The sequence below is a fragment of the Gymnoscopelus braueri genome (genome assembly GCF_963280865.1).
Source record: "Gymnoscopelus braueri genome assembly, chromosome: 17".
NCBI classification, from domain to species: Eukaryota; Metazoa; Chordata; class Actinopteri; order Myctophiformes; family Myctophidae; genus Gymnoscopelus; species Gymnoscopelus braueri.
Window position 1 is genome coordinate 28,562,428 of NC_137617.1, and position 27,553 is coordinate 28,589,980.

General features: G+C 40.3%; 2 protein-coding genes across 3 annotated transcripts; one reads left to right on the top strand and one right to left on the bottom strand.

The window, feature by feature from the left end:
• The first annotated feature begins 103 nt into the window (after positions 1-103).
• Positions 104-12,231, top strand: LOC308104305 (kelch domain-containing protein 1-like). 2 transcript variants are annotated; one of them, XR_013934815.1, is made up of 14 exons: positions 104-304; positions 1,333-1,403; positions 1,632-1,749; positions 2,984-3,096; positions 4,980-5,070; positions 5,674-5,772; positions 7,206-7,280; positions 8,000-8,058; positions 8,229-8,341; positions 8,423-8,495; positions 8,949-9,033; positions 9,924-10,003; positions 11,743-12,135; positions 12,208-12,231. XR_013934815.1 is itself a non-coding variant. In XM_080454708.1 (13 exons), the coding sequence occupies exons 1-13, from the start codon at positions 221-223 to the stop codon at positions 11,876-11,878; spliced, it is 1,197 nt and encodes a 398-aa protein (XP_080310834.1). In that variant the 5' UTR covers positions 104-220; the 3' UTR covers positions 11,879-12,223. The 2 variants fall into 2 exon arrangements, 1 of the variants encoding a protein (XP_080310834.1); XM_080454708.1 differs by having other exon boundaries at positions 11,743-12,223.
• A 1,806-nt stretch (positions 12,232-14,037) lies between these two features.
• Positions 14,038-25,575, bottom strand: LOC308104270 (LIM and SH3 domain protein 1-like). Its single transcript, XM_080454664.1, has 7 exons — positions 25,433-25,575; positions 24,118-24,212; positions 22,307-22,391; positions 17,777-17,884; positions 15,630-15,699; positions 15,238-15,329; positions 14,038-14,781 (listed from the first exon to the last, which is right to left on the bottom strand). Exons 1-7 carry the CDS (start codon positions 25,499-25,501, stop codon positions 14,608-14,610), a joined length of 693 nt encoding a protein of 230 aa, XP_080310790.1. The 5' UTR covers positions 25,502-25,575; the 3' UTR covers positions 14,038-14,607.
• Between the last annotated feature and the right edge of the window lie 1,978 nt (positions 25,576-27,553).

A 27,553-nucleotide genomic window follows, 5' to 3' on the forward strand; every position in this document is an offset into this window, starting at 1 on the left:
GCAAGTAACACTAAGGACTCGGGAGGGGTTAAAACAACCAGATCTCCTCCCCTGACTGGTTTTTCCTCTTTATATTTTTTTTGTCAGAGCAAGAACAGCCCCATTCATCCAGTCGTGGTGTCCGGTGTTTCCTGTTAGCATTCCTGTGTTGTGGTGGTGGAAGTCTTCAAGTCAACAGTTGTGCCCCAGAGGAGAGGAGCACCAGCCAACCAGGGGGAGGATGGACGCGCAGGACCAGTTGGAGAGAAGCAGCCACACAGCCTTTATTGAGGACAACATACTTCACGTTCTGGGAGGTTATCGCGTAAGATGCGTTTCATTAATATGAATTATTTGTGGTGTTTTGAATACATGTGAATGTGATGTTACTTAACCTAGCTTTTAAATTCTGACTGACTGACTGGCTGACTGACTATACCTGCGCAAAGTAGGTTATTGTTATCTCATCTGCATATCCGTCACACAGCCTACACCTTCCAAAGGAAAATCCCAAATGAAGCTTCTTTTTAGGGGTAACATAGATAAGAATTACCCATTGTTGCATTTAATCGCAAATTAACACCTTGTTGCCAAAACAGCACTTTGGAGAACCATCTCTGAGGCAGCAGCATTGAGTCTAGTCTTTGTAGAACTTAACAATGCATGACAAGATTAAAGTTTGTTTTAAATGTCTGGCCAATATCCTTTGCTTCACCCAATCTAGGTTTACAACAGACTAGTGTTGATCAAGAAATATTACCTAGCTAGAAAAATCATCCATAACTCATTGCTGGTACTGTGCCACAAAGTACAAAACAACAATAATGGATTGCTCCCTGTTTCGAATCAGAAGAACTTTATTGCAAAGAGGGGATCATGTAAGGAAATTGAGCTTATGCATAGAATGTTGTCTCAACTCCACATTAAACATGGTGTCCCTATTTTGGGCATGTTATTATAGACATAGACAAATGTAAAATAATAATAATAACCTAATTCTTGAAAAATATTTTCAAAAATCTTAAAGATCAAAAATAAAATCTGAATTGTTTGAAAATGGTAGAGCAAAAAAATTAGTTATTTTCGAATAGCTCAAGTATAAAATATGACTAGTGGTTAAACGTGTGTGTCAGTATGTCCTTGTACAAGAATATACAGGACAGTCACAGTAGAGAACAATAATTCCAACAGTAGATTGGACATTATTGTCTTATTATAGACAATAAAATTGGCTTGTAAATAGTTCATCCTGACTTCTACATTGTGAAGATCACCTCCAAATGCTCAGTGTAATGTTGCTGGGCGAAATACACATTTTGTTTGATTCTATTACTTGACTTTGTTTCCTAACAGGCACATAACAAACAAGATGTATTGGTGCCGTGCAGTGAGCTGTGGCTCTGCCATCTTGACACTGGGACATGGTAAGATAATGTATTATGACATTTCAGTCTATCAGGAGAAATAAGCCCCCTGGCATGTCAACATCACATCGGTTGGGAGCAGGTTTTTTTTAACAGGTTGTTTTTGCATTCTTTAAGACCTACCAAAATCAACCGCATTATGACTCTTTAGATTTGCATGTGTGTTTGTTCGCCCCAACCTGTCATCTCAGTTATTTACCTTCCTCTTTTCTGTGTTTGTGCAACCAGGGAGCTCAGGGGGATCACGGGGGAGGTCCCTCCAGAGTTGTCGGGATTCTGCAGCTCTTATCTCAACGGCACACTGTACATGTTCGCCGGGTGCGACTCCCTTGGCTACACCAACCAGGTAGGGTTTGCCTGGGCCCCGAGGGGCTTTGTGGTTTGATCCATAACCCCCCACTGAGCTGTTTTGCTAATGAATTATCATATTCATGCGTCACTAACAGCAGGCCATAGGGAAGGGTGTTGGTTGACTTGTTTTTTGTTTTCTGTTTTGCCTGACCCTGTAACACTGATATGAAAACTATCTGTGACATGCAGAAACCTGATTATTTGGCGAGGCTGATTAGCATGCAGTCAGATAGGCAGGCAGACAGACGGGGGTGTGGAAAGTGAGTGTCTTATTGTAGAAGGGAATATGAGCAACAACCTTTGTCTTAACGTGAGAAGTGAAAGCAGCTCTCCACTGTATCTGTCTTTTTAGATATTATATAGCACATCACCGTTTACTTAGGGAAATGAAAAGAAAAAGGTTTGTTTTAATCCCATGGAAACATGTTTTCCTATAGCTTCTAGCACATTATGTCAATTTACTGATAAGCTAAACTTTTATTGGGAAGTGTTATAGCAGCAACTGCAGTAAGAGTGAAGGATACAGTGGTAGACAACAGGCGGGCCGTGAAGTGGCACGCCAGCGATAATATTTGGCCCAGGAAATTATTTTGTAAATAGTTTACAGTATTTGACTAACAGTCCCACATTCAGTTACACAATGGCTCTGCTTTAATGAAACCGGGTAGGATGAATAGTTATTTCCATTCTCCTTTGAATGTTCTGTTTTCACTGTCAACTTCCCTTCCCTCTTTTAGACTTTTAGATGGGAAACTTCTCTCACGTTTAAAAACAAAACTGTGTTTTACATGCCTTAAACAATACACTGATTATGTCTGTATCTAAGGACAATGACATATCTCTTGTTTGAAAAGGAGTAAGACTGTCTCCAGATAAAATATTTATTTTTAACTTTTTTGATGAACTAAATATCCTGCCACATTCAAGGATGGGGCCTGCACAAAATCATTATACAAACATTTCTACCAGCACCTGTAACATTTGATTACTTGGATTGCACATACATATTTTTCAGTGTACAGTAATAATTCACAGATCTTTATTTAACTTTTATAGAAATATAATTATTGTATATAAGGCGGTATGTCGAATGTTCCAGTTCTAAACATTAGCCGTTGATTGTGTTCTGGCTTGCCATCTAATGGCTTAGAAAAGCATTGGCCCAAGGCCAAACTTACTTGCCGACCCGTTTAATGTCTGTAGAGTCAACCTGTGCTCCTATGCATTAGTTCCACAGTGTTGACCTGAGAGAGGAGCCCTACACTTGGAAGAGTGTGACAGACACCAGAGGACTGACGCCCTCGCCACGAAACAGACACAGCTGCTGGATACACAGAGACAGGTCTGCCTGTCTAACCTTTCTCAGATTACCATCGACAGCGTCTTTCAAGCCACTGTCCCACAAAACTGCCCCCACCTCGCACACCTGGTCTGACAATCACCCCTGGCCCATTGACCAACCCTGTGAAGATTATAGTGCCGACACAGGTTTTTCACATTCCTGGTTAATTTGTAGATGCCCCTGGTTCTCAAAGTGGGTTCCGGGGACCCCCAGTGGTCCTTGGAACAGTTTAAACACTTATGTCCTGTTTTTTCCTATAAGTGGGGTTGGAATTGCTGTACTGTGATTGGCTGATAAGTATTCATACCCTTTGGCGGGGTACTGTGATTGGCTAGCGAGACGCATGACGACATTCATAACCTATAAATAGCACCACGCACTTCAAAAAAATAATAGGAAGTGCATGCTTCCATTACTGTGATGATAACACCGCTCATTTCACACTGGGTGTGATTTTTATTTTTTTATGTTTCGGCTATTTGAAAATGGGGTCTTCTCTTATGGGGGTCCCTGGCACAAAATCTTTTCAAACGGGGGTCCTTAACATGAAAATGTTTGAGAACCACTGGTACCTAAATTGCTCGCACCTCAACAACATGTATAACAGATTTAGATAAAGCTGAGATGTTTTGAAATTGAATGTACCTAATGTTTAGCTCTGACTCAGGAAATAGGTGTTGGGTCTAAATTTGCCATGCATTCAGAAAATCTTTACTAGAGGACTTTGTGTTATAATAATTTCTGCCAGTTTATTGTCTCCGCCAGGCCGAAAGGCATGGCGAGAGAGTATGTTTTCGCCCCTGTCCGTCCGTCCGTCCGTGTGTCCGTCCGTGTGTCCGTCCGTCCGTCCTGTCTGTGTGTTACCACCAAATCTCCGGCACCGTTGGCCCGGTCGCTGCGAAACTGTGCACACACTCTCCCTGGATGCCAATTCAGAACCTCTGCCTCAAATTTTTCACATGGGCCTGTTATAGCGCCACCAGGAGGCCGATTTGTGCAAAACCCATTTTTCCCCATTATTCCTACAGTTTTTAACCAAACCTCATGCAAATCGGTACACAGTATCTCTATAGTCATGTGATCAACCCTGATCTGTCCGATTTTCCATATTCCATCCTCATTGGCTAAGGTTACCATCCAAAGTTTGCAGGATTGGTCAGTTTTGAACAAACTGCCTCAAATCATGAACGCAGCTTGCCATTTGCATAAAATTGCACACGCACATTCCCACTAGGCCGAGGAAGAAATGGCACTTAAAACTTTTCACATCAGCCTCATGGTGGCGCTATAACAGGCCGATTTGCATTTTTAACTATAACTGCACCGATCTGCGTGAAACTTTGCACGCCTACTCCCTAGAGGCCAAGGAAAAACATCTGCACTGCATTTTTCACATCTGCTTTTTACAGCGCCACCAGGAGGCCGACTTATGTCAAATACATTTTTGGATATTAATCCTTCAGATTTTATCCAAACATCACACAAATCGGTACACAGTATCTCTATAGTCATGTGATCAAGACGCATCTGTCCGATATTTCATATTCCATCCTGATTGGCTAAGGTTGACTTCCAAAGTTTGCAGGATTGGTCCGTTTTGAACAAAATGTCTGAAATCATGAACGCGGCGTGCGATTTCCGTGAAAATTTGCACGCACATTCCCACTAGGCCGAGGAAGAAATGCCACCCTTTTCACATTGGCCTATTATAGCGCCACCAGGAGGCCACAATAACTTACCTGACCTGGCGGAGACTTGTGCTCCGAGGAGCACTTTTTCTAGTTTTCATTTCTATTTACTCTATGATGCTTTGTTGTTGTGATAAAGTATTATGTTTCAAATAACACGTTTTTTTTGTTGGGTTTTTGTTTTTCCTGGTGTAGGCTAATCTACTTTGGCGGGTATGGATGCAAGACCCTACAGGAAATCCGTAACTCATCCTCGTCCAGCTTTGTTGTTGAGGAGACGGCCTGGGTAAATAAATCACAGAACTGCAGAAGATCAGTCGTCTCTAGATGGATGAATACAATTTGTAGGAACATCAAATCTAATATTGTTCTTGCTACTGTCTAGAACTGTCATGTAACACTACCAATAACTGACAACCAATGATCTTTCGTTAAGCACTTGAACCCCAGCATCTATATTCTGGGTAGCTTGTAGCCGGAAAAAGTACAGAGCCAACTCGGGTCCAGAATTTTTGTAGTTGCGATTACTTGGAGAGTTATCTAAGTACAAGTTGATTTAGATACTCCCATTTCCTTAGTTTGGCACTAATGTCCCCATCCCCCCAAAAAGAAAGGGGGAAACGCGCACACACGCACAGTGCTCAGCAACAATTTACACAGTTTTCACATTATCTCAAACGACCACAATGGAAATAAGCTCAACTTTTATTGTATTTTGTCCTTTTGACAAATATGTACAAATGTGTTTAAGCTTATGCATTTTGTCAATAAAGATGTCCATGTCAATCAATACTTAGGGTAACAATTATAGTTGGTATCATGCTGTGAATTCTATAAGATTCTTTTATCATGACTCCTATCTTAAAATGTTGTGATCTTTGTCCTGCAGGCAGCAATCGGAACCACATTCTACAGATGCTGGGGCTGGAACAACGAGGTTCATGTATTTGACACTCGCACCGCTACATGGACCCAGCCGGAGACTGAGGTAAAGTACGGGAGTGTGAGATCATCTGTTCTGTAATATTGTATTGAAAAATGCTCAGTGAGAGGACTGAGGCCACGTTTGGACGACAACAGTCTCTAGACAAAACGGCAAAGTCCCCGTTGCGTTCTCACTTTTTATTCTGCGTTTAGACGGAGGCGCAACGGTGATTGAAAACGATGTAGTGTGCATGCCAGGTGGCGAGGTGGTGGTGACGCGCTGCCAGATTGACCAGTCATGCATGCGTATTTAGCCACTTCCGTTCTACTTCCTGTCACAGCTGTTTGTTTACATACACCAATGCAGCGTGGTTCTACGCAGGGTTGCTATGTCTGCTTATTATAAGCGACTTTGGGCTTGTTTTACCTGTAAAGTTGCTTGTAAATATTGTTGCGGGTTGCGTTTTTTTGGGCTTGTTTTTAAAGTGTAGTTGATTTTATTTATTTTTATTTTTATTATTGCTTAAACAGTCCTCAAACATGTGTATGTCAAATTATTGTATTTCTCCGCAGACCCCCATCTGAATTTACAAAAAATATATACATTCCAAATACTATTTCACTTTTTAACATCACACGTTTTGCGGATTCCCCAGTATTGCATGTTTACACGGATAACGCCGTTGCCGTCTAAACGGGAGGCATCTAATCATTTATTTTGCCGTTTTCTCTAGAGACTTTTGTCGTCTAAACGGGGCCTGAGTCTCTTCTCTGTACACAACACAGCCTTATATGCTACGGGAGTAATTGACTGGGGTGGTGGCTCAGACAGTTTTAGTGTTTTCATGAATCTTGGGGGGAGGCCCATTCCTGGCTGTCTACTATAGTATATTGAGATTGAGTACCGCCTCGGGCAAATACCAACAAAGTGCATGCCAAACAATGTTTGAAAAGAGCACAGATTGAACGTTGCATGATGGAGCTGAAGCAAAAAAAAAATTTGCCCAAAGTTGCTATATCTTTGTTTTCTCCAAGCAAAGTGTCAATACCTGGTTCAATAGCCGGATTCAATCTCATCTATCCCTCACTGCCCTCTACAATAAAACTGATATGAAAAAAGAATCCTAAAAATGTAACGGATGGTTTGTGAGAAGGCTGTGTGTAATTGGGGTTGTGAAGTAGGGACTTTTGCTAAATACTGACTAGCTTGATGTACAGGTCTGTGACGGATCAGACCAACTTAAAATAAAACCTGTACATCAAGCTAGTCTGCATTTACTACACTACTCTATTTAATCACGTAAACCCTATACTTAGTTGACTGGATTACCAAGGGCTCTATACTAGGTCCTGTCGTGTTTTCACTCTACACTTGAATATCTTTTAGATCTATTAGATCTTTCACCGAATGTTATCCCCAGAATAATTAGGCTAGGGTTCAAGTGGTCACTTTACTGTCCATGACTGCATGTCCCCTCTCACTTCTGTCATCCCCAGGGACCTGCTCCTGCCCCTAGAGGCAGCCATGCCAGCGCCAGTCTGGGGAGTAAAGGCTACGTCTGTGGTGGCTTGGTGAGTGGACTCGATCAATGCCAAGTGCGTTGTTTAAATGCATCTCTCATGTGAATAAATACAGTTATGGAGCAGTCTATAGTCACAGTAAGTGAAGACGTTTCCCAGCAGACCGGGAAATGTGGATCAAAAACTGAATAAGCGCGCTGACACCATCCAGAGCAGGGTTTCAAGCTCGAGACCTAAAAGAGAGATTTGACATCTTAAGAGGGACCCAAGCCTACAAAACATATTATGAGTTAATCATGTAAAACGTTTTAATTCCTGGAACAAAGACAGATTATGTCACCGTTGTTACAACGGATGAGGTTGACTTAGTTATGATGTCTGTCTATTCAGTGGTTGTGGATCCTAATTATGACAGGGAAGTCAGAGAACAGCTTCACCTGTACATGCATAAGAAAACCCAGTTTGGACAGGAATTATGTAGTGAGAAACTCTCGCCAGGCCCCCCCCCATCCCCCACCCAACAGATCATGTTTCCTACATTTGCCATAATATACAATATATACGACACACTTGATATAAATAAGCAAATAAATAATTAGATAAATATAATGTATATAATATATTTTGGATTTGTCAATCTTGCTGAAGCAGAGATCTTTGTTTTAAGAAAAGGTTGCTTTGATGGACTTGACTTTCTTACTGATAGCTTGTGAATGTTAGGACTGATTTGATATATAAAAAAAATTGCTATCACTTGTGTTTGTTTGCAGGAAACTAAAGAGTTGGACATGTACTGCTTGGATCTGGACACTTGGACCTGGACACAAATGTAAGAATGCTGTGACTCTAATACGAAAAACGATAAATGATTTGTTTAGCACCTGTGGTACATAAAATGTAGAGCAATGTTAAGGATATAACTTGGTTCATTGTCTAGTTTTCGTTGACCATGGCTGCTCTGTGCTATATTCTGACGTTTGTTTATCTCCACAATACCAGTGAGTTCCCCTCCTCATGCGCACCCATAGGGCGTTCTATGCACACCCTCACCCCTACAGCAGACAACAACCTCTTCATGTTTGGAGGCCTGGCAATAGATGGAAAATCGCTGAGTAAGTCCTAAATCTGTCAGTACAAGTCTTCTTCATGCATGCATGCGTGCCCCCATACTTAGAGTTAAGCTTCTGTTCTAGGTGATGCATGGGAGTTTAATGCACTGAAGGGAGAGTGGAGACAGAGGGAGCATCCACACGAGGACAAGCCCAGGTAAGCTGTCCGACAGCCAGCCAGCCAGCCTTGGAGCAACTTGCATGCTTGGCATGAACCCTAACCTTATCTTGACCTCAGTTCTAACCCTCAACTTGAAGCTCTAACCTGAAAATTACTCCTTGAAATGTGAGAACTGTTAAATGTCCTTGCCTTCTGTTATCGGCCAAATATCTCCACTTTTTATTGCAAAAACGTGAGTGCAATCTAAATACGAGTCACCATTGCTATTCCTCATGAATAGTCTGCATAAACGGTGTCTAAGACCCGATTACTAACTTCTCCACATCTCTCATCCTCAAATGCTGTATCTTTTCGGTCTCTCTTACACTGTTTAGCACACAGAAACACAAACGCACCTGTTCAGAAAACACAACTTCAGTGTATGGACTGCAAATCAACAGCTATATCTGTTTATGTCTAAACTGACACTGCTCTGTCCCCCCTTCCCAGACTGTGGCACACAGCATATCGGGGCAAGGATGACGACGTAGTTGTGTTCGGCGGAAGCCACAACTTCAGTGTCCTGGCGGATTCGGTAGGTCTACAGTATATGACATGCTGACACTTTGCTGTCATCATAATGATCATGTCACTTGACTCTGTAGAAGCTGGATGTGAACACTGTGGTTCTTTGACAGAGACGAGACACTGTCCTATTCAGCCATGAAAAGTTTGGACTTAATTCCACAGAATGGTCACAATGAACGTGACACAGACCGACCAAGCTCTTTTCTTGCATGTGGGATTTAGCTAAATGTAAGCAAAATATCACATGCATTACACAGGCGAACAAAGAAATAAATCCCCTTCCATGTAATCCGCTTTGCTGACATAATTTGTATATAACTAGCTAATTAATTATTAAGTACAACTGTTACATGATAATACAAATAAAAAGCTTGCCGTAAGTGGGTTAAAGGGCTTTTCTGTGTGAATCGTACTCAGCATTCACATAAATAGGAAAAACACGACACAGTAGTGTTTTCCTTTTATTCATGGGGGGCCTAATAAGGTAAACTGGTCTCTGTGCTTGTGAAGTGGAATTTGCAATGATTCCTACATGGATTTCCCACCCAAGACTGTGTAATCAGACAGCAGCGCATATGTAAAAGCAAGAGGAAAAGCTTTGGGTGGGACAGTTTTCAATTGCCAGATTTACCCTGCTCAGTACCCTCTGAATATCTTTAAAATGGTCATATTTTCTATAATAATTTGTATATTCTTACACACACACACACACACACACACACACACACACACACACTGTGTTTAGTCCGATGCCTCACAGACCTGTTCATCAAGCTAGTCTGTATTTATTATTGAGTGTGGATTTGACTGTTTACTTTAACTGTGTAAGCTTAGGTGAGATGGTGACACTGCTGTGACTCAGTCGTAATCTCCATGCCATCAATCCTTTCTTATCAGATTGCTGTTTTAAGGGCTCCATGTCAGGAGCACTGCAAGGACCTGCTTTTCTTCCAGACCCAGCCGTACTCCCTCTCCAGGTAAGAACCATCTGCCAGGAAAAGCGATGCAATTATTTTTTTATTGCATCTGGGGTTCTACTGTAAGTAACCACTTGCGTTCAAGCCAATCAAGTGCTTATTGATTAAACCTTACTTAGAATGTGGACATTATTGTATCTCTACAGACTAGGCATAAGTCAAATTCCTGTTGGTTATGTTGAGTTGTAGCACAGCAGCGTGCATCCTCTGAACTGCAGAGAGCTCTATGTTATGACATTTTGGCATGGCATTTATTTGTTTGGCACATTAACTCAACCATGCTGTTCTTGTGTTACTGGAAGACATAGTCAACTGTGCACTTTGAAGAGAATTGAGTTTTCAGAGACGGGAATTACCTTTTGGCTCATGATGAGTGGCTTAGAGTCACTTTAATTTTCCCAATAAATGTTTTGTTAGATTTATGTGCTGAGATGCCTAAATACTCTCCAGCCTGGGATTCCTAGCTATAGGCACTTTCCAGAGGGAACTTGGTCTCTCTCTGCCCACTGTGGTATGGCCTATTCTGTGTAGCTTGGCAGCTACTGTAGATGCATTTTCAGCTTGCAGCCGACGAGCAGGCACACATTAAAGAGCACTTTGTGTGCGCTATTAATGTCCCTACGGTTGTAGGCGTGGTTGATTTTATTATTTTCTGTGGTTCCGTCTGAATAAACACTTCTCGTGGGGCACAGGTCCTTTTCCGGAGGCAAAGGTGACTGTAAACCACGGTCATGTGCAAACAAATTTAAGATAATTTGAAATGCATGAATCAAAGGTGACATAATCTGGTTTAAAACGACTTCATTTTCTTTGTCTTAAGTATTTTCTATTAATCTAGCATAAATACAATGTGTAATGTGGGAAATGATCTTAAGCATAAACCCAAGAAAGTTTTTATGAAGGAGGCCCCTGGTGCTAATGCAATGTGAGGATAATAATAATGCATTCCCAGCCAGTCACACACATTTTTGTTTGTGTGACTCTACGTCATGAGCACTTGCAATCGGCAGCACGTACTGTATGAGTGCATTTTCATATTGCCTTCCATCATCTGCCGTGCATTCACAGATGATTAGGCGTTTTAACAAAGTCCACAGTTAGTTACGTCTGTGAGCTATTTATACCTCTGCTCTGTTCCTTCTTGGACCAGTGCATGTTACAGCATAATGAGCTTTACCAGTCTAAACCTATACTGTATGAGCAATACCTTGGATTTGACGCGTGTACAGTATGTGAAATGGGCATATAAATGCTTAAAGCCCCTCGCCACTGTTTGTATACATTGCAATGCTTTGTGTAATAGTCTACCAGTCGAGTAGCCTTGTGTTGATCCATTCTGTTGCGCAACTACACAGTGGACACTGTTGGGGGGATATGTTAGGCAATTGTATATTTTGGCACCATACAATTTTCATCTTTTATTCAAGTTTAGTTTGGATAAATAAAGTTTTGTATGTAACAAAAAAGTGAGTTGTGAGCCTTTTTTTAAAAATTGTTTTACAGTGTTTACAGCACCAATGTAGGGGGATATGCGCAAAATTCATTCAAGGCAATTGTATATTGACATAACTGCTAATTTTATATTTTCTTATTCCCGAATTTGAATGATTAATTTTGTGTTTTTAGCGCTTAAACTGTTAAAACCCACATTGGATGTGTATTTTGGCCCGTAGTGTGTGTCATGTGTTCTGGGAAGACATTGGCACAAAATAAATATACCCCTTTTCTGTTGTCTGTAGACTGTGCGAGGACAACATAGCAAGAAGTGCCACACTTCTTGGAGAACAGCTGATGTGGCTTCCTCCAAGGCTGCAGAACAGAGTCGACAAGAGAATCACTTTCTTCTCCAACAGTGAGCCAACGCTCGTCACTTAAGCGGCCCTGCTTTTACAAGATAAATGACAAGATAACGAGCCTCTCAGATCATGTGGAATAATCAAATTTTAATTACTTGTGCTTCTATTGTGGTTTTACTTGCAACTTTACAACTTTATTATGTATATCTCTTTAATTTGAATTTACTTTAGTATTTCAGCTTGAATTTTGGCAAATTAGCCATAAGAAATACCTCATTGTAAATACTGTTTTGTTTTTGCTAAATACTGTTGTTTTTAAAAAAAAGTTAATAAAGTGTCTAGGTAAATGTATTTCCATAAGGGAGTGTGTCTATGTTCCCTCAATGTTTTAAAAAAAGGTTAATAAAGTATCTAGGTAAATGTTATTCCATAAGGGAGTGTGTCTATGTTCCCTCAATGTTTTATGTTATTATACTGCATCTTGAATTAATTCTGAAGCAGCACAGCCTTACATCATACACTGGTTTGTTCTGAGTAACTTCGGATGACATCTACTGTAGTACTTAAACTCGACCAACTAGTAGCACCTTGGCAACATACTAGTAAATACCTAGCGCCCACTTCTGTAATCAGCTAATCACCTTTCATCACCAATCCACCATCATTTCCTAGTAACCAACTAGCATCTAAAAAATATTTAGTTAATTGGTGATGTTGGTAAATGTGCAGTATTTTAATTGGAGGTTAAGGTGAAATCATACGTTTTTAATCCCTTAATGTGATTTATATTGATAAAACACTTAAGAGCCTTTTATTTTGTAGAGGGAATACAGCTGATATAACATGACTCCACCCATAACATATTGATATAGGGCCTATTATGAGTTTTGTATGAAACTGGGGAAATTTATAATCATAGCCAATTACTTTACAAAAGACAAGACTGAGGAAAAAAGGATAAACGTGTGGCCAATTTGACACAAGCATGGTCATATAACATTAAATCTATTGAATTTAGATAATGTAACTACAATAAAATGACCCGCGCAGGAGCACACCGTGTACACTTGCATAATAAGGACAACTTTATTTAGGCAATGTTTCGGTCAATAGACCTCCTTCAGGCATCTCACAGAAGGTCTATTAACACTGAAATGTTGCCTAAATAAAGTTGTCCTTATTGTGCATGTGTAGATGGTGTGCGGGTCATTGTTATTGTATTGTAGACATCTAATCCCTCCCTACGCACCCGTCTGTGAGCTGATCAGGTGTGCATAAGACCTAGCTTTTTCCAGACTATTAAGTAATTACAAAATAGAGACTGCTTTGAAATGTAGTATAGCATATTAAACTTTACTTAAAGGAGAATTTTGGACTAAAGTTTTCTTACCTTTTCTATGACGTTATGATATCTTAGGATGAATGGTACAGTAGAAAAATTTCATAACTCCACCCCTGAGCCGCCACAGCTTAAAAGGTGCACGGATAGGCCTTAGGTTAGATCACATATTTTAATAGCTTTTTTTTTTTTAGATCTGACGTTCATAGTGACAGAACACTGTCCCAAAAAAAAAGAAAAAAAAAAAAAAACAGAAGTCTCGCTAGACGAGATTTCAATCTCGAGATTTCAATCTCGTCTAGCGAGACTTCTGTTTTTTTTTTTTTTTTTTTTTTTTGGTTGCATAGTGTTCTGTCACTATGAACGTCAGATCTCACCCAAAAAAAAAAAAAAAAAAGCTCTAAATCACTAGCTGCAATATCGGCCACAATCTCACAGGTTGTTGGGTATTTTAACTGCTGTAGAATGTCACTGTTGATTGGAACAGACCTGTTCTAGGTAAACGGTACACAGGCAGGTGCTGCCCTCTACTGCTAAAGTACAATATCTGTCATGTGGATGGGTCAGGATCCAAAAGGAGGCAATGAGACGTTGTAAAAGTGTCACTAAAAGAACAGTGTTAATTGAAGCATAATGCTATTTAATATGTTGGGCCCTAACTTAATTGTTAAGACAAAATTCAGGTCCCAGCGTAAAACCAAGTTAGAACCACTAAAATCTAACATGGTCGTCCCGCTAATTTATACTGATCCTCATACTCAACTCTGGAGAGCTATTATACAATATTATGCCTACAGTCAGTAGGCATAATATACCCACTGGTACTTATCCATCAAAAAACATTTGGATTTCAACAATCAGTATTTCTGTTAAGAGTCAAGACAAAGAACCACCACACATTGATAGAATATTTTTTATTTTGACTTGTTACTCCAAATGGACCCCTACGATGTCTGTAACAATGGGAGTCTACAAATGTAACTGAATGGACCTTTACAGTTCCATTTGGTTCCATTTGTACACTCTCATAGATAAATTAACACCAAGGATTTTACTGTGTATGAATTCATGAAGTCAGCCATCAATACTGGACCCTCTGGAGACCTGTAAACTAGTGCCACCCTCTTCAATTTGAAAAATGTTGAAAAATCTAACTTCTGACATTTAACCACTTTAACCCTGGTGCACCTATTTTGGCCATATCATTAAAGGTGAATATGTTGAAAATGTAAAAAAGAAAAAAAAAAGAAACAGTTAACCTGGCTTCATTCTATGTCAAAAAGTAATTTAAAAATCCTGAATGTCGGTGGTGAGTGTGGATCCCCAGGACAACTAATGTTGGACGTTGACTGCTCCTGAATTTCTACAGGGATAGTGCATACTGTATGGTAGAAAGTGAAAATCTCCTGGTATATCCCTTGATACATCTCTGTCTGTCTCTCTTGATGTTTGGTGACATCTTCATTCTTTCAGACGGCCTGGACGTAGTTGGCAGGCAGCATACCACGCTGGCCCGTGCGCTGGTTGCGCCCGTATATCCAGCCGTCGTCGATGGGCTCCACGTCTGAGATCAGGTCCCCCTCCTGCAGGGACACCTCGTCCGCGTCTGCCGCCGTGTAGCTGTACAAGGCCTGGTAGCGCTTCTGGAGTCGACAGAGACACACAACAATATGCATGCACACTCCATGAGGTGTCCTGATTACAGTGTTGGGTAGTTGCTTATAGCACTGGTTCCCAAACAGTGGGTCGGGACCCATCTTTGGGTTGTGGGCCAAATTTATGGGTCGCGAAAAGTTAATTGAACTAATCAATGTGATTGTTTATAAAAGATTATTGATAATCAATTCCTATTTTGAGCATGTCATTATTGGCGATTTTTTTTTGAAAATAGCTTATAGATTTATGACAAAGTATAAAATAATGCTTTGTGGTTAATCGGTTTGCATATACATGGGCAAAAAATAGACAACATAGTCTCCGGCCGGAATCTAATCAAGGACCAACGATTATGTGGTTGAAGCACTATGTGGTCATCTACCCCTATAACCTAATATCATCAATATGTTGCATTGCCATGCCACCCCATGTGTGTTCCTTACCCCACCACTAGGTGGTGCTACGGCAGCAGAGCGCACTGGCCCCGGCTGTTGATTGTGCACCTGAGGCTGGGCTGGCTGCTTCTCTTCATCATCTACACAAGCACGCACATGCACACACGCGCACACACACACACACACACACACACACACACACACACACACACACACACACACACACACACACACACACACACACACACACACACACACACACACACACATTCATGTGATCAATGCAACAATTAATACAGAAGCAGCCGTATGTGTGGGGGGGGGGCTACAATTGGGGGCCCAACGTTAGCTTTTGAAACAGGCTCCCAGAACCTTAAGGCCGCCTCTGATCAAATACAAAATATATGATTGAATATACAGGCGAATGTATTGTACAGTACCTTTCCTGTTTTCAGGGGGAGGAGCATCACTGCGAATCTTGCTCTTTTCAAAGTCCTCGTGGTATTTGATCTGATCACAAAAACACACACACATGAATTGTCAGAACCACAAGGGGTCACCATATCCTCACCATACACTCTAACTCAAGTTTGAGAAAATGGATATGGATACCCTTGATTCACACACGCCCATAACACCAAGCTCTGCTCTCTCTTTCTCTGGACAGGCTGTGAGAAGAAGCCTACCATTTTAGGTGTTATGGTGATATGATGAGGAGACAGCTCAGCTGTCCAGGGTTTTTCTTTTCTTTTCTTTTTGAGGGTAAACTTTGCTATCCAGTTACAATTGAGTCCTCGGATCAAAGATGCATTCATAAACATGCCATGCATGCTTTGAAGTATGTTCAAGTTTACGCTGGACAAAACATTTTGGAACAATTAAAAAATAAAATTAAGTCACGGAAAAGGACATAGTCTATATACCCTCTGTAAAACGAAAGGAATTCAGCCATGACATTTAGGGGAGAAACTGGACCTTTAGCCAGGAAGAGAAGGGGGTCACTGGCCTCTTCTGACCTACTGTCCTCACAGGACCACTGGAGAAACAAGCAAAACACTCATCCAGTTGGCCAGATGGAGACAGGAAACTTTTGCAGAAGATGCATGCTGCAGATAGAGACAGTGAGTAAATGTAAATAGAAGAAATAAAAAGAAAGACAGACAGAAAGAATCAAACACAAAGAAAGATAGATAGAAAGAAAGAATGATGGAAATGAAAGAAAATAAACTAGTAGCCTAGCATATAATAAAACATTTGAGACCCTTTGAGACCATCTTATCGCACATCATTCCTTTCTGCTACTGCTCCCATAGAAAAAAAGTGTGTGTGTGTGTGTGTGTGTGTGTGTGTGTGTGTGTGTGTGTGTGTGTGTGTGTGTGTGTGTGTGTGTGTGTGTGTTGGAATCAGTGAGCGGACGTTCCCTCTGAGTCCACAGCTGAGAGACTTTGACCATATAGGGCAGCCTCTCCGTGGTGGACTTGGAGAAATGTCTGAAATGTTGCCTCTGAGTGTCTCTGAAGGATTGTATGCTGACATCCTTGGCTGGCTCCCGCCTAGAGTGACCGCCACAGCCCCGCAACTGGGACTCCTTCTCCTGACAGAAACTCCCAGCCTCTTGTGCTGATCGCCATTATTCCAAAAAGTCTCTAAAAGAATGTCTGCCAGAAAGATTTGGGAAGAATAATTTGTGGCTGCATGTTTATGCAGTGAAATGACTGGCTTCGTTTTTACTTGTAAATAAAAATGGTTCACTGTAGTTCAACATGTGTATATTTTGTGCATGTCCTTAAGGGACAAACAGTTTTTATCATTTTAATCTGATTAAAATACAGTTGCACAAAACACCACAGTATCCTTTTAGTTAGGTCCTTTTAGTTAGGTTATGGTAAAAACAGCTTCAATGGTTAAATAGGTGGTTTCAGCTTTTAAATTTCCCTTTAAGTTATATTGGATTTTGATAGAGGCTACCTGGCCATGGTATAAGTCCAAATATTGTCAATCATCTATAGATCTGTTGCTCCATTGTTCTGTGAGAGCTTTTTTCTCTCTGAATTCACTTTCATTGTATTTCTAAACAGGTCTCAAATTCACGCTTTTAATTCATTTAAACATTTTACATTATGTTTTCCTGCCACTTGTGTTTCACTAACATTGGGGTTCTATGGATTTCAAATTCAAACATGAATACATCCATTTCACATTCCCCAAAAAGTACCAGGACGTGTTTATTTTTTTCACATTCTGGCGGAATATAATGTGCATACTTTAAAAGTTTCCAGCTCTAGATACACAGAAAAAGTTAAAATAAGGTAATTTAACTCAGGAAGTGTACAAATAGTACCAGACTCTGGGATTCTACAGTGTACATACTGTACAAGGCTGTATTATTAGCCCATTAAAACCCGGGAAAGCATCTGTGTTATTTTAGATTTTTGCGTTGGCTATTCAAAAATAGCAGATCTACGAGCTTGTACATCTGCTATTTTTGAACATTTTTTAAAAATCTTGAAAGAGAGAACTACTGATTTAGAAGGCATTTGTAGAATCATCCTCAGGTCTTAATGGGTTAGACATGTACCACACTCACGTTGCTTATCTGATCCTGTGTTTTCTTCACTCTTTGCATCTCTGGAGTGTCGGCCACGAAGTTGTACGCCTTCCCCTTGTTCTTCTCAAAATCCTCCTTGTACAGCGCCTGGTGCACACACAGAAACATACACTACTACCAAGTTTCCAAACAGCCATACGTATAAGCTCAAATAGGGTATTAGAGGCATGTATTATTCGAGCAACTCATGAAAGCTGACACGAGGATTGACTAATGCTTGATTTGTACCTGGTTGCGCGTAGATCTCCCCGAAAATAGCAGCTCTACAAGCTCACAATGCATCGCGGTGCAAGGTACCGTGAGCTTGCAGATGTGCTATTTATTTTCACGCAACTAAGTAGAAGCTGAGTAACATCAGGTATCGATGTACCAAGAAGCTACTAGGACAACCTTGTTCAAGAAGTGTTATTAATTGAGGCATGAGGTTCAAGATTCCAAGATTTTCATTGCTACATCTCATATACGAAGACAAAATTAAGAGTAAAAGTCGATGGATTTGGTTCCTCAACATTGAGGAGTGAAGTGTTATTGAAAAAAAGAGCTATATAAAGCGATATGAGCGATATAAAGTATATACTATTGTATTGTAGATGAACCAAGATGCTGTAAATAGTTAGTTTTGCCTCATATAATTCTACAACCCACTCAGGGGTGTAAAATGCATCAATGACTGTGATAATCATTCTACTACATCGATTTGGAATGTTAGAATAGATTACTGTATTTTTTAGCCCAAATCAAATTGGCACCTTTTGAATTTGCTGAGCACATTATATTCCAGTAAATCGGTTCCTCCAGTCACATTTGAAAATTCATTGTATTTAAAAAATAATAAAATAATTTCGTAGTCAAATGGATTAATCCTATCAAAATAATTCAATCCAATTATGGTGAAATTAAAGATTTCATCATGCATTACAATAATTTCCTAAACATATCAAGTTGTACCGTTGATTTACACCCCTCTCAGAAAATTACGTCAATAGTAAATATGACACAGTCATCCTGTACAACTGTGTGGTGAGTTTCAGTTCTGTCCGTGGAGACCAATAGATAGCAAGCAACCGACAGTACAGATAGAAGTACTGGTATGGGTCAGAGCCAGGAATAAAAGGAACAACCATCCAATCAAATGTACAGTTTGTCTCGATCCACGTTAAGACACGGCACCGGAAGGAGCAAACTTTAAGGTTTTATAACTGTCTGTGAATCTGCATTCTGTCAAGTGACAGTGCCAAACCCTTGTTTAACCACTTAAACCGATCTATTCTTAGTAAAACAGACCTGAGTTCCAACTGTACTTGGACTGCTTTTCTACCTCTACACCAAATTTCGTAGGCAAAAATAGCCAATCTACTTGTAGATCGGCTATTCAAGTGGTTAGAGAGCTATCTATGGGCTTCAAGTTCATGGGCAGACATTTTCAGATGAATGGCATAATGTTCTGAGGGTGCAGTCTGTAGGTAAACATCCTACATTACCTCCCATACTGTTTAAAAAGTTGGCTCCTGTACGATACACCAACACTAGAGAGGAGCCTAGGAATCATAAAGTATGCACACATGCACTAGTGACTTAACTGTGTCAAGTTTTTCTTTTTAACCCATGGTTAGGTCTGTAGAACATAACCCAAAATGTTTATTTATTTAGTAAAACAGACCCCTGTGGCTGCCCTCTCTCTCACACACACACACACACACACACACACACACACACACACACACACACACACACACACACACACACACACACACACACACACACACACACACACACACACACACACACACACACACACACACACACACACACACACACACGGGTGAGTCATGTACTTGCTATGAGGAACATGCTGTCTCAGTGAGCAAGCTTGCTTGCCTTGACTTTTATGGTTATAAACAATGAACGCAGCTTAGCAGGGATGAAGGGAAAGGAAAGAGAGAAAAGTCTTATACTTGTATCAGCACTCACCATCAAAATAATCAAACTTCTTACACAGTGCAACTTGATACATCTGAACTTAGACTTAGCTACATATTAAAGCTTCACTGGACTGCATTCATTTTAATCTGTTACAAAACCATTGATGATGGTATAACTCTCCCTCAATAAGACTGAAATGATTTGTGTTGAACTGGGGATTTTAAACTACAGCAATGTTTTACATCCATGACTCATGAAAATATTTTGAAATGTTTTCGGTTGCTGTTGTTTGAAGATTGTTACTTTTGGATTAATTTAGTTTTCAGGCTGAATTGTATAGAAACAGCATCTTAAGTTTGGCATCTTGTGTAAGTTAGACAAGGAGAATAGAGAGCTGAGGGTCTTCCTGACATTACCATCATTGGGTTCACTGACCTTTATGCTAATGCTAAACAGATGTATGCCGCTGTACGGCATAGTCTGAAGCCTAGGGGCCTCCCCTGAATGGAGGCACCAGGGGCTCTTGGTTGGCAATGATTTATACAAGCAAATACATAAATAAATATAGTCATAAATATATAAATGAGTAGTTAAAGATTTTAAATATTTCAACAACAGAAAGAAATTTACAGGACAAAAGTTAAATTTGTTAGTTGCTCATTGATTTATGCAATGGATTCACAAGTTCACATTAATTGATTTTTGTGTGAAGTAAACCGTGGCAAAATTGTCTGAAGGAAAGTTTGAAAATGGTGCACAAAAAAGGTTCAGAGGGGGAGCGCTGGTAGAAAACCGTATAGTGCATGGACCACATATTATTATTATTATTATTATTTTTTTGTTGCGTAACGACCTGTACCGTTCCTGAGTAGGTGACAGTATCTATACTTGGACTCAAGTATTGGGGTTGAGTACTTTGTCCACCACTGCTTATGTGGAGACTGAAGTGGAGACTGATTACAAGAAAATGAAAATTCAAAAGCCATCCGGAGCACAGTACAAAAGAGAAAAGAAGAAGAGGAAAAATGTGCTAAGGATATGTAATTTTAATTATTAAGCTATGTTAACTTTAGCATTTTGTAGCATTGTGTAATCTTGTTAGTTTTTAATGTACGGCAGTGTTGGGCTTGGGGGGTGATGACTATTGAAAGTTCAACCAGTGGTGGACAAAATACTCAACCCCAGCGCTTGAGTAAACGGATAGATACTCCTGGTATTCCAAATATTACTCAACTACAAGTGAAAGTTGCTCAGTTAAATTTGTACTTGAGTACCAGAGTAATCTTAGGGCACTAATTGTGCTATGTTTAGCCCTGCACATTCTGTATAAACGTCCCCAGTTTGAATCCGCCTGGAGACCTTTGTTGAATGTTCTTCTCCCTCTCTGCCCTCAGTTTCCTGTCTCTCCAAAATCCTATCTTAACAAAGATAAGAAGAAAAAAAGAAAGCTTTAAAAAAAATCTAAATAAAAGGCTGCAGAGGCTGAAGGAGCACTGTGACTAGCAAATTATCAAGACAATCCCCAAGCTGACAGGGTAATTCGACAAATCTTAAAAAAATATACACAAGTGTTTTGTAGAGCGATATTGTGAATGAAATCGACCAATTTGAGGAATGTATTCTTGGCTGAGATAAAACACACATGGGCACTTTTGCAACTCTAAGAAAACAGCAGTTTATTTTCTCAAATATTGACATTGCTCTCAGGCTATTTCTAACTTTACTGGTAACCAATGAAAGTGGGGAACACTCTTTTTCAAAGCTGGCCTTGGTCAAGAATAGACTGGTGTCCTCCATGGATCAGAACAGAATGAATCAGTTGATGTCCATAGCCAAGTGCTGTCCTGCACAGAATGGGTTTTGGGAAGGAAATAAACCTTTTAAAGGTAGTAAGTAATTCTATTTATTTTACTTTGCTGTGTCTATCTGTGTATATCTATGCATTGGGCCTTGTTATAATCATCCATATCAATTAATGGGTAACTCCAATCCCACCCAAACCACCTAGAGCATAGCAATTTATCATTGATGCGGTTGTGATGAAAGTGCTGAAATCTCTCATGCACTTTAAAGTGACATCCATGGTTAATTGCGCGCCTGGCATTGCATGCTGAAAATAGTCAACCTACAAGCTCACAATACATTGCATCACGAAGCATTGTGATCTTGTGGAACTGCTGTATGAGTTGTATTCAATGGACTAAACATGACAGATTACCGGTATGATATTTAACACCGAGATGGAGAAGAAAGAGATGGCAAGACAAAAGACGACAGAGAAAAAGAGTAGGGGAGGAGGGGGGATATGGGAGAGCATGGTGAAGATTAGACATAATCAAAGAGGGCAAGGTGATTGATTGAGTGAGGATGATAGCGGAGAGAAAGTGGCAAGATTAGGTTATCCTGTGGTGTGTGTGTGACTGTGTGTGTGTGTGTGTGTGTGTGTGTGTGTGTGTGTGTGTGTGTGTGTGTGTGTGTGTGTGTGTGTGTGTGTGTGTGTGTGTGTGTATGTGTGTGTGTGTGTGCGTGCATGCGCATGCATGTGTGCGTGTGTGTCTACGTACTGTAGGCATATGTGTGTCTAACCTGGCTATTGAGCATGGTCTGCTGTTTAAGTCGTAGGTTCTCTGGGGTTTCGGTCACTATGGTGAAGGACATTTTGGGGTAATGCCTGGAAGAAACCAGAAAAACAAGAGAATTCTCAGATTTGTCCCACCCTCCCTCCAAACTCATTAAATGACATAATGATCACAAACACAACACTTGAAGCTGGCAGCAACCCTAGTAACCCTATAACATTGTTAAGCCTATTATTAAAAAGAAGCTTGCGTGGGTTACAAATTGACAGTTCGATTGAGGACACTATTAAAGTTTGTGAACTGGAGACAGGTCACAGGTGAGGTCATGAATCACGATCTTCACAACTGCGCACATGCATAATGGAGCACTGCCAGTCCCAGACACTAAACTGAGCAGCTAAACTCAAATTAAAAAGAAAAATAAGCAAGCAGATATACACAAATATACTTTTTAAACATTAAAATAAATGATGAGAATAACAACATTGAGGCGGAGGCTCACAAGCCCACTGTAGGAGGTGGTGCGGGGGAACAGCCAGTTAGCAGCTCTGCTAACGCTGCAACATCTGTACTGCCTCAGACGGCTGAAGAACGTGAGCCCCATCATCCTCAGGACGTTCAACAACAGCACTATCAAGGGCATCCTGACAAGCTGCATCACCCTCCTGAATGGGAAGTGCCGAGTGCTACAGAGGGTGGTGCAGGGTGCAGACATCCCTACACATCGTCAGAAGTGAGCTCCCCTCCCGCCAGGATTTATATGAGAAGCAGTGCCCAGCCAAGACTGAGAGGATCATCAAGGACACTCACCACCCCAGCCACTATCTGTTCATGCCGCTGTCGTCAGGCAGGCTAGGCAAGCAATACCTATACAACCAGACTATGGAGCAGTTTACACTTGTCAACCAAAGAGCACTGAGCCCTGTCTCCTCCAAGTCTTGGCGACATACAGTAGACCCTCACACAGGCATCATTTATTACTTTATGTATATATGACTATGAATACACTCCAATGCTGTTCCACTACCACATATACACTTCACATGTTTGATATCTGCTGCTAAGTGATCTCTTTCTTGCACAAGAGACTGTGATATTCTGCCTTATTTTTCTTTCTTTCTTCTTTTCACACACCTCATGTATATTTGATATTGCTGCCCTGTTATGTGTCTTTTTTCCTTTGCGTCTATTCTTATGACTACTCTATATTTTGTACCTGCAAATCATTGGAGCTTGCACAGAAAGTAATATTGGGTCTTTGCCACAGATGTTTCTCAGTCATTGAGGTTGCTCATTGCTACTTTCTTGCTTGTGTGATGTTCCATAGATTGCAGAAATGTATTTCAGTTTATGAGAGTTTTTGTGATGGTGATAATTTTGCATGGTACAACAAAAACAATGGCAGATCACATCGAGGGAAGGTCATATAATTAGACCCTCTGTCTGCTCACACTTCCTTATTTACAACACATTTACACACAACATCTTTTCTGTCCATCTCTATGTCTGTACAAACCACCAAGCAAATGAAATGGGTGCTTCTATTCAGATACCAGAAGTTATCAGATACCACAGTTCCCTGTGTTTTATAGCTACTTCACAAATAACAGATATTTCTGAGCTTCAAAATCCCTTTCTAATATCTCTGTTGTTGATTTGCTTGGACATTATGTGAACTTGAGCCCCTTCAACATAATTGGGGTGCATTGTGCCCCTACCTACAAGAAGAGGTTCTTTATTAAACTACAGTGATTCACAGAGTAAGTTTTCATTTCCGGCAAAGGTTATCAGCATGGTTATTGCGGTGTAAACACTCACATACTGCAGTAAGGTTTCTTTTCAAAGCCTTTGTAGTTGTTCATGCTCAAGGCCATCTTGCACACTTCACAGCTGAAACAGCTCTTGTGCCAATACTAGGAAAAGACAAGACATTGACAGAGAATGTATGAGAGACATTTCACAGCGGAACATTGAGGATAAATATAAGAAATACCTATTGGCACAAACAACATTCCAGTCGCCAGTAATGGTCAGTTTTTAAGAAACAGTAAATATTGTGTAATAGCCCGTTCTGACCCACTGAGACTAGCCCACATCCATGGAAAAGACCAGTAGTGTAAAGTAACTAAGTACTTTTACTCAAGTACTGTACTTTAAGTACAATTTTGAGGTACTTTTACTTACTGGAGTTTTTCCAAATTTCAGTACTTTTACTTCTACTCCACTACATCTCAGAGGCAAATATTATACCTTTACTCCCCTACAATTATTTGAAAACTTTAGTTACTAGTTAAATAGATTTTGATTATTATTACGACACAATACATTAACCACTTCAGCCCTGTATACATTTTGGCCATTTGAAAATAGCCAATCTACAAGCTCACAATGCGTCACGTGATGCATTGTGAGCTTGTAGATCTGCTATTTTCTAAAGATTTTTATACATTTGAAAACTCGTAAATTTTCATTCCAGTGTTTTACTTGTAACAGAGTATTTCTACGTTGCAGTATTGATACTTATACTTAAGTTAAAAAAAGTAGTACTTTTTCCACCACAGGAAAAGACCCTGGCTGCCTCAATTAATGTCTTCTCTAGTTGGACTTGGAACAGGCTAAAAGGGATATTTAAATGTAATTTTTAAATAACAGCATGGGAAAATTCCATTTCCATTGAACATGAGAGCACAGCTGTTGCCTGTCAGCTTCACTGGATGGGCTTATTATATTGAGGTTGGCATGGGAAATGCAACTGGAACACTGATGCTTGCAGGGCAACATTCATTTGATTGATGTTGATAAGTGGGTCTCCACAAGTGAGACACACACACACACACGCACACCACACAGCCATAGAGAATAAGTTAAATATTGACACTGAGTTGACTCCTACAAAAAAAAAGATTGTTCTGTTTGTTCACATGGAAATTTACATTAGGCTATTTTAATTCACTGACCTAGCAAACTATCATTTAAACTATCATCACCTGCTTACACAGTTGTATCAAGAAAGCTACCCCATCATTTTAACTAAATAAATAAGACTACATGCCTAAATTGTTAGATTAAACTAAAACGGACTGAAAATGTACAGTTTTTAGTCATATTTAATATAAGACCATGCATCCCTTACCTTGTCCAGGCAATTTATTTTTTCTGTGGGATAAACTGCTTTCTTGCATCTTCCACAGGGGGGATTCATTGCGATGGGATTTCTAAAGAGAATAAAGATGTGTATAGAGTCAGTCCACCGACCTTATCCTCACCTCAACAAGAGGAGAGGGGGGAGTCAATCAACTTCTTCTAGGCACGGCTGTTAACCAGTGTTGCCATATTTTATGAAAGAAATAAGCGGCCAGGTCTAGGAAAACAAGTCCTAAAGAAGCAACTTGGCCACATGAGCAAACTCTTGAAATAAAATGTGGGGAAATATTTGAGAACCACTGTTTAAAAAAAAAAAAAAATGTGGAAGCACGCCTAAATAAGCAAGTACACGACGTTAGAAACAAGCCCAAACACCGCAACCACCAACTTTACAGAAAAAGCCGCTTATAATAATCCGACATGGCAACACTGCTGTTAACCCGCAAATGGTAACCTATCGAATTATGTGACGCCTGAGATCTTAATATTTTACTGCTGTACTACAAAGGTTATGGCGCAATATTTGATCATCTTTTTCCTGGCCACATATTATTCTGGTGTTATTGGGAAAATGGGGAAATGACTGTCATTCGTTCTCGAACCTTTGGAGTTAAAGGAATTCGAGAAGTCACAAATGTCGGTGCAACATAAGGGAGGCGAGACGGCTCTGGGGGCTCCTTATAAGGAGTAGCAGTAGAGCTACGAATTACGAAATGTTTCATTCTCAACAGCTACCCAACTATAACTATGATTAGAACTAGTCACGGTAAACTAGTGGAGACATTGGTCTTGTTTTAATCCGAGGTAGTTGCTACAAGACGAGCTATGTGTTTGTAGCTCTATGGTTTGTAGAAGCCAGCGTTGTAGAAGCGTTTTTACGTTGTGATTGTTGGGAAAAAGCATGTTCAATGAACTGGCGCCTCCTATCTTAGATCTAGGTTAAGTGCAGTCGATCCTTCCACGCCGTCTACGAATGTCAAAGAATGCCTTGATCGCGCGAACATAAAATCGCTGTATGTATGCGGTGGATCACAGGAGTGTTTTAATCGGAATGATGTCTTGTCTATATACTCGACATAATATACAACAGAATGTAAGTATATCGACGTATTGTAAGACTTGTTGAATGTATATAACCCCATGCAGACCCTCACTGTCACCGTTAGGGGGTATAGCTCAGTGGTAGAGCATTTGACTGCAGATCAAGAGGTCCCCGGTTCAAATCCGGGTGCCCCCTCATTTTTTTTTTATTTTTTTTTTTTAGAATATTGGTTGCTGAATGTTAGGATGGATCTCTTCTTTATACAATTTCTTGGGCGATTCGGCGTCTGGTTATAATTACTACTGGATATTCACAGTCGGAGTTCTCTCTAACGCCCTGCCAGGCGCGCTGCTCTGCTCATAGACCGAAGATTCCACTACCGTGTGAGATCTCCAACTTTAGTACAAATAAACACAATTATTTCGCTCTTCACCGAAACAAAGGCAGTTTCGTGTTGTTGAAAGTGTATTCTCCAGGGTGGGAAGCCTCCCAGGACCCCACATTATCTGTGTAATACACATTTTGGGCAGAAAATAAAATATGTCCGCGATAATGTATTTACTAGACTGCGTCCACTACATATCTGTCTTCGTCAGGGGGTATAGCTCAGTGGTAGAGCATTTGACTGCAGATCAAGAGGTCCCCGGTTCAAATCCGGATGCCCCCTTGTTTTGATTTTTTTTTTTTTTTTTTTAGAATATTGGTTGCTGAATGTTAGGAGGATCTCTTCTTGATCTCTTCTTGGTCTGGTTAATATAAATTACCATAGACCATATCTGTAGAGGGCGCAGTGGAGTAAATTAATTAACTGCGCGCCTGGCAGAGTGATATGAGAACTCACTAAAGCTCTGGACCAGAGCTAAGTCTGGGGCAACGCAGTTCTGCTAAGGCTAATATCATTATCGACAAAAACTCTGACAATTCAGGTAAAATTTCAGAGTTCGGGTCAGGAGGGGCTGTTAGCAAGAAGTGGTCTGTAACGATTTCCAGGTTGGATGTGTGAACTACAAGGCGTGCGTTTGAAAGAGTGATAATTAAGTTTACCCCTCCTCCTCAGCCTCAGCCGGT